Below are 12,682 nucleotides of genomic sequence, written 5' to 3'. Positions count from 1 at the left end.
GAGGAGATTCTACTCTCTATATCACCCTGCTGCGTCACCGCTTTTATCATAAACTAACATGCCTCTGTTGAGACAACAACCCTGCTGAGAACACAGGAAAGAGCAAGAACTCATTTGAACAGCATCCAAGCCATACAAACTAGCTAATCAGTTTTGTGTTTGTTTGTGAAACATTCAACCAATCCTTGACCTCCGCTCTTGACCCCCACAATGTTGTGCTCTCTGAGGACAATCACAGCCAATGAGAACAAAGCCGAAGGGAGCCGTTGAGCAGAATTCTAATGCTTGTATTGTGCAGTAACTGTAATTACTTACGTGCTGCATTTATAATGTTATCATGAAGAAGGCTCTTAAAGTCAGTGTTAGTTTTGGCCAACACTGTTATGTTTTCTAATGAATATGTAGCATAACAAGTCCTTTTGCACACCTACAGTACTTGACAGTACTGTCTACCATCAGAATAGCCACACCCAGGGGCGACTTCTGGCTGCCACAGGCGCACCAACACTCCAGAAGAATAGCCACACCTGACCACACACAATGAAGCCTCAACACATGCCTTTTTCTTTGGCAGGGCTTTCTGAACCCAGCAAAGTTCTTAAAGGATAAAACCATTGAATACTCAGTCTGAGTTCGGAACACTAAACCCCAGCTACGCTGGAACATCAGTGTTTTTTTTGTTTTACAGTACCACCTGCACCTCTCCTGTTTATTTTCACCAACCTCCATGTGCTTTCTTGTATTTTTTTAAGATATATTTTTAGGCTTTTTATGCCTTTATTGATAGTAAGGTCGTCGGGATCGGGACTCGAATCCGCAACGCGGATACAATGACACGCGTCATTGTAGCCACTTGGCTACAATGGAGCCAAGTGACGCCGAACCATGAGCACGCCCAAGGGTGCTGAACCTGGTGGTTTTTTTGGTGGTTTTTCTTTTGCTTTGTTTTTTTTTGTGTTCTGTTTTACATAGTACAGAGTAGACTGTGGTACAATTTTACAACAATTGATTCCCTCATGACTTGTTTCAGCATCTTGTTTCAACATTTCAGCACCATATCTACAAAGTCATGAATTAATGAATGTCTATTTTAGATTTTTAGCCTAGTTGTGTAAACATATCTCTCCCTCATTCAGTCGCTCCCTCCATCTCTCTCTTTGCCTTTGCCTTCAGTTCACTCCATCGAGTTGGTGCTGCTATTTGTGCATTATGGATGGATTGCTAAAAATTGATGTTACAGGGAAAGTCAGCACTCAGGTTAGTAGGGTGTGTGTGTGTGTGTGGGGGGGGGGGGGGTGCACTGGGTGTGTGGGCATATAAATAGTCCATTGCTGTGTTGTGTGACCTGCTAAGTAGTGACAGACAGACCCCTGCCCCACCCACATGAATGGTCTGTAATCTCTCTCTGCATTGTCAAGGGTGCTTTGAATTTATCAAGGGTGCTCTAGCGACAAGGCAACCACCCGTCCAGCATGTGTGATGGAGCCTACGTGCCTGGGCCGCTATAGCACAGCAGTCTGGGCCCATCTGCTTTTTTCTCTGAATACACAATGGATTGTGTGTGGCTATCCTTTGAATTAATTGCCATCTGGTTGCGTTTGATGTTGCAGGATTCATCCTCATCGGAACCTTTCTTTAAAAAAAAGGAAAAAAAGAAGAAAAAAATGCTGACAGAGGTGTCATTTCATAAACAAAACTAGAGGGTGGCCTGAAGGTGACCATAAAAACAAAACAAAAAACAAAACAGTTTTAAAGTGATAAATGTATGTGTGGTTGCAGAAGGAAACCATGTGTATATGTGGGTGTACTGTATGAACCAGCAACAGATTCCACTTACCCAGAAGCTGAAATCTGCACTTAAACTGCAAGGCACAGCTTGACGTTGGAAAGGTTACACCACTCCCCCGCCCAGGTGATGGACGATAATACTAATACGTAAATGTAAGGTGCAAATCATATACATTACAGTCATTTAGCAGACGCTTTTATCCAAAGCGACTTACAATAAGTGTATTCAACATAGGTAGGGAACAAAAACTACTAATCACCAGAAGTCTTTAGTGCATTTTCTGCAAAAACAAGCAACCAAGAGTATACCTAGCGCTAAGGTAAAAGTGCAATATATCAGCTACCTATTTCCTTAAACAGATGAGACAAAATAGCTAAATCAAATGAGCATGAGCTATAACAATTAAGTGTATCGACTAAACAAGATCCAATAAACAATACAACAATAGAAAACAAGCGTTCGTACAACTAGTTAACAACAAGTAGGTCGGCCCAGGCGGTGGCGTAACCGTCTGGGCACCCGACTGGTAATCCAGTCGCAGTGTGCCGCGGGTTCGACTCCCGAGCCCGACACGGCCTTTACTGCATGTCTTCCCCCATCTCTCTCCCGTTTCCTGTCAGCCTACTGTCTGTCCCTTCAAAAACCAATAAAAGGCGTAAGCCGCAAAAAAAATAGCTTTAAAAAAACAAAAAAAACAACAAGTAGGTCAGGCAGAGAGGAAGGGTAGTGTTTCCTGAAGAGGTGGGTTTTCAACCTGCGGCGAAATATGGGCAGTGACTCTGCTGTCCTAACATCAGTGGGACAGCAGAGTCACTGCCCATATTTCGCCGCAGGTGTGGTACATGAAAACTGTCTTGACCAGTGATAATGAAAATGACATTACAGTTGATTGAGTTGGATACTGTTTCCCGGTATTTTTTGTTTATTGAAATAATCTCATGCACATTTTGTTTTGGCTTTTGTGCCTTCATTGAGAGTTACAGTGAAGACAGACAGGAAAGAGGGAGAGAGAGAGAAAAGGAGAGACATGCAGCAAAGGTCGTCATGAACGGGACTCAAACATGCCGACGCGCCGTCAGGCCAGAGCCTATATGTGGCATGCATCTGGACCACTTGGCCAGCGGGCGCCCGTCATGCACATTTCTGCCAACCTGGTCTCACCCAAACACGATGGAATAGCACGGATTGTTAATTCCGTACTTACACGCCTAGAAACCCCCAAAATCCGTACATATTACATTGAAATCCTCCCCATAGACCGTGACGGAGGGGCTACCGAACTTGAGCCATGAGAGACACCAATCACACCGCTCACGAGTTGCCGTGTCGAACGTAGCGAAGTTCGGTAGTGAAAGCCATGTCACCGTTGCGGTCAAAATAGCAGTAGTGCAATATGTATTGTAATATAGTATGTAATATGTGTATGTATAGAATTGCCAATCCGTGCTATTTCACCGTGTTTGGGTGAGATCGGGCTCTTTCTCCAGTGCATAGCCTGCAGCAGGCCTTGTTGACTAGATGTACATGTAGAAGAGTGTGTTTGTGTTTGTGTTTGTGTTTGTGTTTGTGCATGTGCATACATACACATTTGCAAGTCCTCTTATTAAAAACAGAATTGACTCAGACAGACCTTGTATATAATCAAAACAGAATTAAGTGTGTGTGTGTGTGTGTGTGTGTGTGTGCGTGCGTGCGTGCGTGCGTGCGTGCGTGCCTGCCTGCCTGCGTGCGTGCGTGCGTGCGTGCGTGCGTGCGTGCGTGCGTGCGTGCGTGCGTGCGTGCGTGCGTGCGTGCGTGCGTGCCCAAATAAAAGGCATGTGCGTGTCCACACATGCATTAGCTGCTGGTGACAAAGAGAGAGGCAGCAGCTCATTAAAACTGAGTCACTTAGAGTCGTGTGCCCTCCCTCTCTGATCAATACAGGGCCTTTCATTCCTCATGGAGCACAGCATGTTTCATTAACTCTCGTACACACCAACAGCTGTGGAAACGGTGCCTCTTTCATCAGCGGCCCATAGCCGTGATGAGCTCAGAGACTGCAGGGGCTGCACCGTGGTTACCACCACCACGCTCAACACTGCGTCAATAGCAGCAGGGCTGAACTGAGACGAAATCGGCCCGGACATTTTCGCGGAATTTGGCCCAGACTGGACCACCACAACCAGCTCGCAGATACTCTACTGACTTTTCGGGTCGAGGCCCATATACAAATACTTGAAATACAAGCCCTTAACACCACCACATTTACAGTACAACATAAATTATACACAACCAACAGACAACAAACTAATTTAACATTTGGCCCAGACCGGCCCACCAGAGGGTCGGCCCACCGGCCATATGCCGGGTAGGTCCTGTGGCCAATCCACCCTTGAATAGCAGTCATTCTGCCCAGAGCGAACGTATAGCTAACGCTCCCTCTCAACATGCATACGGACAACAGAAGGCCACAGTAATTTGTCGTTTTTGCTTAATTGCCTTTTGGACAACCTTACCTTATTACAAGTGGATTATTTAGTAATAGTAGACACCCCTTTGATGTCAACTTGAGTTGTACCTCAGAGGACAGTTCTAAGATCTGCCTAAAAAGGCATCATCCATATACTGTAGGTATCATGGGGGGCATAAAGTGACCCAACTTTGCTGTGAAGATTTATGTGCACATAATCATTCTGTCTCGGGTTAAGAGAAAACTAAACCTATACGAGAAATGAGCATCCTCTCAGTGCCTATTATGGATTGTTGAGTGAAAAGTACTGTAGGTGAGGATTTCTCAAAATCCCCCGCTCTCCCCCCCACCCCATTTGTCTACTGCAGTTCACCGCTGCAAGCTTTGGGAGACATCTCAAAGTGGATCCTTGCCAGGGTGCCAGGATTAACCGTCCCCGGGGAGCTCGTTATTCAAACGGAATGCAAATGTGTGGCGACATCGATGGCCTAACCTTGAAGACTCAAAGTCAGCCTCCCACCAAGCATCATCGTGCACTCGCACAATGTCCCCTACGTGCAATCGTAGTGGCACACACTAAATATAGTCTAATTAGAATGTGGACTGTGTGGCTCCTGCTGTTTTGCTTCTAGTCACAGACTCACTGCTTGGCTGATTACACCTTGGGTGTCCAGACACATCCCGGGTAATTCGGGACAGTCCCAAATTATTAGCAATTGTCCCGAATCATAATAAAGTCTGTAGCCTGTAGCCGTGAAATTATGGCCCCGATAGATCTGCCACCTTTTTTGGCATATGAGATTTTCCTCCCAACAGAGACGATATAAAAATCAAAAAACATGAGTGTCTGCAGGAGGAGCTAGGAGGAAAACAAACCCTGGTTCATTGCTTGCCTCACGAGATCCCAACAAAGCGCTATGCAAAGACTGACGGAAATCATTTGGCATTTTTTGCATGGAGGGCAGAGCAACTTCAAACTGAATCCTGAATCTGGCATAACTCTGTTTTCCTTTCTGACAAAATATGACTCACAGAAAAATTTGTTTATGACCCAGATCATAAATGGGTACAAAACTGAAAACTCCCCACAGGAGCTATCCACCATTAAAAAGAAAAGCGTGTCTGTCATCTTAACAATTGTGATGTTCTTTTGCTTTTGCCAGAAATGAGTGTGTCCGTGCAATAATTGCATCTGTGAAGTGCCTGCAAGACTCTCTCTATTGGACGACAATGATTGTAGTTTATGAGCTACAAAAATAAAAGTTATGCAAAGTTATGCAAGTGTGTCCGTGCAATAATTGCATCTGTGAAGTGCCTGCAAGACTCTCTCTATTGGACGACAATGATTGTAGTTTATGAGCTACAAAAATAAAAGTTAATCAGTCAATCAATCATTGTGGATATACACCAGCTGTTAAATACAGAGATTACAGACAACAATAATAATAATCTGATAAGAATAGCAGTGCATTTATTTGAGAGCTTCGGAAAGTATTTCTGTGTTAAAAGAGACAGAGAGAGAGACAGAGAGAGAGAGAGAGAGAGAGAGAGAGAAAGAGTTAGAGAGAGAGAGAGAGAGAGAGAGAGAGAGAGAGAGAGAGAGAGAGAGAGAGAGAGAGAGAGAGAGATGCACTGTTATCCCAGCACGAGAGTGTGAATGTAAAAGTGCCACTTGGCCGGTACTGATAGGTGTTCACAAAAAAAGAGTTGTTAGGTTTATATGAACAAACTGTTGTTCTATCAATGCTTCATAAAAACTGTGTAGGTGTAAGAGATTATCTGGGAAAAGCTTTCATATGCGTACTGGTGTGTGTGTGTGTGTGTGTGTGTGTGCGTGCGCGCGTGCATGTGTGTGGTGTGCATGTGTGATGGATCAATACAGCTTTGGAGCGAGTGAGTGTGCGAGTGTGTCTGTGTGTTTACTGGGGTCAAGAGAGGGGGCGAAGCTGCCTACAGTCAAAACTGTTCAATGAACTAAATTTGTCCTGCAGTATAGGCGTCACTTCAGAGAAAGGTGAAAAACGAGAGAGAGAGAGAGAGAGAGAGAGAGAGAGAGAGAGAGAGAGAGAGAGAGAGTGTGAGGGAGGGAGGGAGGGAGGGAGGGAGGGAAATCAGCGACCACAGTATATAGAGTGTTAAATATTAGACGGTCTGTCAGTCTGCCTGTAGATCAATGCTAGGGTCCACCCCCTCAGGGAACCCCGAGGGTTCCTGCCCGGGACCCTGCTGGCGTCGGTGGAAGAGAGAGAGCTACGGTTCTAATTCATTGTACTGTACTGTAATCTTACCTGGGCCAGAGCAGAAGGAGGCGATTATAGCTAGTATGCAAATGTAACTGAGGTAGGGCATCCACGATACTCTGTCCTGTAATGAGAGTCAAACAGACAGACAGTCATGATAGTGGTTAATGACTCAGAAAAATCTATGAAAAGCTGTTACAGAAATATCCTGAGATGTCATTTTAAAGGTGCACTATATGCAACTTTTTTTTAATGAATAGAATGTAATTTTGTCCAATCTGTATGGTAGAATATGTTAATACAATATAACGCATACAATCTGTATGGCAGAGTATGTTTTTTTTTAAAACATGTTTATTGATTTTTCTTTACAACAACAATAGTAATTTCAAAACAATTATTCACATATATTTCCCCCCCCACATCCCCATGGCAGCACAAATACAAACAAAATCAGGAAATGTTCATATTTACAGAACAAATTTTAAAAACAAATAACAAAAAAAACACATTACATACAGTTAAACAAATGGCAGAGTATGTTAATTCACATGCAATTGGTGGTGGTTGAATTTTGTCTTCTATTATATGGAGACATGTATATTGTGCCAGTTCATGTCTCTGGTCTAGGTCCAGATTCAATTTATCCACTGAACAAGCAGACAGGCTCCATTAGCTCAATGGTAAAAACATTAAAAAATTCAGTACTTGCGCAGGAAACCGCATGTTCAAATCCGAAGAGGAGTAACGTTACATAATGCAGCTTTATCCCGTACAAATGTACGTGTCCATTTTCACACTCTCAGCGTTTGCGCTGTGTATGATGGAAGGACGAAAGTATTCAGTCAATGCGCTACACGTAAATTAATATATTTTCATTGTTTCAGTTCCTTGAGTCAGTTCCTGGGGGCGGTTACTGCCATGTCGAAATGTACTGGGGCCATACACTTATAAGGGATGTACTGTACTTTGTTATGTATATATTTCATGGCAGAATTTGTCTGCATACAAAGAAATATAATTATCATAAAGCCTAGAAAGTAACAGATGAGACACTGTGTTCTGCGCACAGTAATGAACGATGCATTTAGCATTTAGATTGATGGCCTCTACACGGAAAACGGGAGACTGGCAATAAACGCACGGGTCATCGCGCTCGGATTGCTATTCTTGTCCAAAGCAAGGAAGTGAGAGGGCATTGCTTAAAGGAGCATTAAGCGTAGGAACAAGCTCAATGAATGAATTATCATTACATGAGCAAAGCGTAAGGCATTTCTGCCCCCCACTTTATGGACTCTGCTGTAAGGGGAGATGGTTGCGTTGCCGGTACGAACAGTCAGTGTAAGTGGAGATAATTCGGTAATGTGCACTGCCATATGCTGTACATGTTTATGGAAATCACCTGGAAATTGAGGAACACGGTAAGAAGGGCGAAGCACACGGACATGGCGCTGAAACCAAATATGAGCAGGGGCCTCCGACCGATCCGCTCAATCACCAGACCCTGTGGGAGAGGACAGACCACAGCAGTACAGTAGTAAGTAGTGGTTCTCTCAAGCTGTGGTTCTCAGGTCATAATTATCAGAATGTGAACTGGGGACTCCTCTGATTGATTCGGTTCCACAGATGAATGTTGTGAAAGTATACAGCAAGCAGCCCTTCATGCTCACATGTGAGCGTTTTTACATGTTTTGTGATGACCTTTGAAGGCTTTGATGTAGTAATGGCCATATTATTTGTATTTATTTATTTATTTTCTATTAATAAGATTTTAAAAGTCATATTGTCAGTTTGGAAATGTGCTAGATGCCCTGTATACACACTACAATAATGTATGTTGGTTTGTAAACAAAACCCCACAATCTGGGGGGTCCCGACCCACAGGTGGAGAACCACTGCTACAGTGTACATTAGAGTGTTCATTTTACACTCACGCCGCCTAGTCCACACGATGATTTATGACGCAAGGATCGGTCTGAATCGACCCGCTGCATGTGTTTCTGGGGATTTTGTAGCAAATGGTTTCAGTTGCAACTAGAAAAAATGCACAGGTCTCCGCCAGGTCAGGTAGGTTATTGTGGCAAAAATCCACCTGCTGGTGGCGCTATAGGCAAATGTTATTATGTGAGAAGGGTAGCTTCCAAGCCAACGGTGCCAGAGATTAGTTGTTAACAGACGGAAGGATGGACGGACGGACGGACGGACGGACGGACGGACGGACGGACGGACAGGGGTGAAACCACCGTGCTATCGTCTGGCGGAGACAACTAGTTGCATTGTGAATCACTGTGGACTGGGCTTCAGAATGAACAAATGGACCCACATTGACCATAGGGTTCCATTCTCTACTCTGTCAGTTAAATTAACTAGACTTAGGGTTTTGCTGTAAAGCAGTATGTGATCCAGTGTGACATTACATTTTACAACATGCCCAAGGCATCCAATTAACACCCACCACCCTGGCAAATGTGGGTATAATAATCGTGCCAGGTAGCGCTGTCAAATTACTACAGTAGCCAGTTTGCTGGGTGATTAATCAAATTCTCTCTCCCTCCCTCTCTCCCCATATCCCAAACACCCCCCCTCCCCCCCACACACTCTCTCTCTCTCTCTCTCTCTCTCTCTCTCTCTCTCTCTCTCTCTCTCTCTCTCTCTCTCTCTCGACATGAACACAGAGTATACACACATTTATTGATAGACCAAGTGTAGAGATATTAAATGGAAAAGCAATTAAACACTTTTTTTTCTTAAAAATGCTAAATACAACGCACGTACGTACTTAGTATTGAAACAATTTATTATTTGCATTGCAAAACAATTCGATACCGATTATTTGCATTGCAAAACGATACGATACAAATAGAAAGATACAAATGCTGCTGTTTACATTTCAATATACTGCGATTCCGTTTGAAATCTCTCATCGTCATTTATAGCCTACTGCTGTTATTTATAGTTTTTACTAATAATATTGAGTAGGATGCCTGGAAATTGTATAATCAGGCACATTGGCTAGTGATCCAGAAAGGTGTTAAGCCCTGAACATATTTTCAGGTCAAAGGGAAGAATGAAACTATTATGTTTTGGGATTTTTTTACACCCAGACTTGGCCACTTTCAACCTGCCATTACACTTTGGGCATGTCATTCTAGGTGAAAATGGTCACAAATTATCCAAATTCATATAAATGCTAAGTCTCTGCATATGTGCGCGGTTGTAGTTCACGTATCTCGGGAAGCATCATACCGACCAACTCGGCGAGCGCACAGACGAGGACCTGATGTACCTGTATGTACGGTGTTTCCGGCATTGAATCGGTCTGGCGGTTGTCTAGAACCGCCAATCTGGCAATTATGCCTTTTCCCATATATAGGCATATATGGAGATCCGGTTGTCCAGAACCGCCAAGTATGGGCAAATACTTGGGCCTTAAGGTAGGCTACTCCATATCATTTATGGGATTAAACTGACATGGACAAACATATCTCCATCATGGACACTCCATGGGCATAAAGGGGACACACACAGACAGACAGACAGACAGACAGACAGACAGACAGACAGACAGACAGACAGACAGACAGACAGACAGACAGACAGACAGACAGACAGACAGACAGACAGACAGACAGACAGACAGACAGACAGACAGACAGACAGACAGACAGACAGACAGACAGACAGACAGACGCATTCCCTATTTGCATTGTTTCCGACTGGAGTATTATTATTTTTTAAATAAAAAAACATCAGCTCTGCAAGCTCAAAACTATTTCCGCTGTTTGTTGTGCAACAAAGTACAGTGTACAATATGAATGGCACAAATATACTGTACATACAGCACATTCCGTTTGACTAAACCTTCACATTACAGCACCTGGATATGCTGCTGAACTGAAGCGGAGACGTGTGGTTGAGGATGCTACTGTATGTAGGTCATCATCTTGTATGGAGAGAATATATATGGAGTTATATATAGAGGGCACACTCATGCGCACGCACGCGCACGCACACGCACACACACACACACACACTCTTAAAAACGTATCTCTCTGTCTCCCGTACACACGCACATGCACACGCACCCGCACACACACAGTTATTAGCATACATATCCATATCCATATATTCTAGCTTTTTCATCATTTAATAGCCTTACTTACTTTTCAATAACAACTACAGTTTCACACAAAAGAAGAAAAAATAGCCAATCTAGTCTACACTAAAGTGGTTAAGTCTGTCTCTTGGTTTTATAAATATTTAACCAATGAAAAGTCTTAACAAGAGCTTGCGATTAAATAATAACTACTGTACATTGGATGGAGGAACAATGGTTATTTTTTCCATTTCTTGAAAAGTAGCACTAATGGACAAACAGTAGTAGGCCAAGAGGCTATTCCTATTCCACCCCTACAGAGTGACGACAATATCTTTACGTTTCCACATAGAGCTGAAGTGGGTAATGTGTGTTTTGTAATAATATAATGTCATATAATGTCAAATAATTGAGTAAAAAGGACAATATTTGCCTCCGAGATGTTGTGTAGTGTAGTATTTTGAAGTAAAGTAATACCTCAAAATGATACTTAAGTGCAGTACTTGAGTACATGTACTTAGTTACTTTACACCACTGGTGATACATTTCCTATAGAAGTATTCTTGGCTGCAGCGGAGCGTGAGTGGGAACCGAGATGGAATGAAATGGGCCCACTGTGCCTCCCAGACAGTGCCCCGAGCTTAAGTCTCAGCCTGAAGCTCCAGGGCTTATCTTGGAGATGTAGCCTACTAGAAATGTCGCGCTCCAGTCTAGGAAAAATAAATAAATAAAATAAAATCCCGTCATGCACCTGTAACCCAGCATGCATTGCACTGTGTCACATGATCGGCTAATGGCCGTTGCCTTCCGGATTGGTCCGGGGTTGTTCGACTGCAGACCCGAATGCCCTCCAAGCCCGAAATGAGCCAAAGAACATAAATATGGCAGAGATAGTAGGGAGCAATGTCAATAGCGCTCAATAGCGTGGCGCAACGCTGAAGGTGGCTATTGATGTGTGATTAATATTAGAGATGTAATGGGGCGAAAACATAGCAATGCAAAGTGGGAGTGGGGGCAGTCATAACGGTTGCGCGATAACCCCACTTCCGCCACTTTCCCCTTGTAGGATAAAATAGTGTTCTGATCGGGCAGCATCTAATTTCAATTTAGGCTATCCTGCCCGTCCAATCACTGAGAGCAGGAGGCGGGGCGGATGACGGGTTCAAGCAAGCAGAGCACACCCAAGTGTGAAGATTTCTACATCACAATATTAATATTTTTACCTAAGTAAAAAGAGTACTTTGTCCACCACCGCATAGTACAAGTCTTCCGCCCCTATACCGCAAAGGCGACTTTATACAAAGCCTATATAGAAGTATTCTCGGCTGCAGCCGGTGAGTGAGTGGGAACCGAGGCGGAATCTGATGGGCCCTGCCTGGCTGCCACACCTCCAAGCCCAGACAGAGACTGTAGAGCCCCAAGCTAAAGTCCCAGGCTAAAGCTCCAGGGCTTATCTCCCCCACCAGCATCAAAGTATATCCACGCTGCCCTCTCCAGACAGCATAACCGGTGGGATTTTCAACCAGGTTTGCGGAAAGGTCCCATGTTTCACAGGTGTCTGCTTGGATATACCCGTGGTGGAGATTTCTTTTGAACAGATATAGGGGAGATATGGATGCCTGACCCCCGTACTGTATATCATCACTGTCAAACTGTCAAACTTTTACTTTTTTAGGAGAAGCGAGGGCTATACTGGATCCATACCCTAGAAAGTCTACAACCTTTAGGTTTGAATGAGGATTTTGACAGTGTTGTACTATAAAGAAATCACAGTTTACCTTAAAAAGGAAGAGGAGATCCGAGCACTCAAAACAAATGTGGAGGAGAGGACTAGAACAAGTTCAGAATTATGTTGTGCGACCGTCATACAACAATGTATTAAATAGGGCACCGTTTCTCAATCGGGTTCGGGGACCACCAGGCAGGGTCTACTACATGGACCTTACAGGTCATGCAACTCTGGGAATGCACAAATTGAACCAAAATCATACATTCTCAGCATTGAATGAACACCGTAGATTCTACAGGAAAGGATCTGGGTCCCAGGGATAACCCACGGCACTCCATCGGAGTATACAGACCCGTAACGGTCCCTTTGGACCGCATGT

At 43.9% G+C, this 12,682-nt stretch overlaps 1 protein-coding gene across 2 annotated transcripts in view; it reads right to left on the bottom strand.

The window, feature by feature from the left end:
• slc2a9l2 (solute carrier family 2 member 9, like 2) overlaps window positions 1–12,682 on the bottom strand; it is a 249,194-nt gene that overhangs the window by 85,309 nt on the left and 151,203 nt on the right. For both annotated transcript variants that reach the window (XM_079511357.1, XM_079511356.1), the window contains exons 10-11: window positions 7,881–7,982; window positions 6,527–6,602 (exon numbers count right to left, since the gene is read on the bottom strand). In XM_079511357.1, coding sequence (XP_079367483.1) covers window positions 6,527–6,602; window positions 7,881–7,982 — 178 coding nt within the window. The remainder of the gene's footprint in view (window positions 1–6,526; window positions 6,603–7,880; window positions 7,983–12,682) is intronic.

The sequence above is a fragment of the Electrona antarctica genome, assembly GCF_951216825.1.
Source record: "Electrona antarctica genome assembly, chromosome: 9".
Taxonomy (NCBI): Eukaryota; Metazoa; Chordata; class Actinopteri; order Myctophiformes; family Myctophidae; genus Electrona; species Electrona antarctica.
This window is presented reverse-complemented; position numbering and strand designations above follow the sequence as displayed.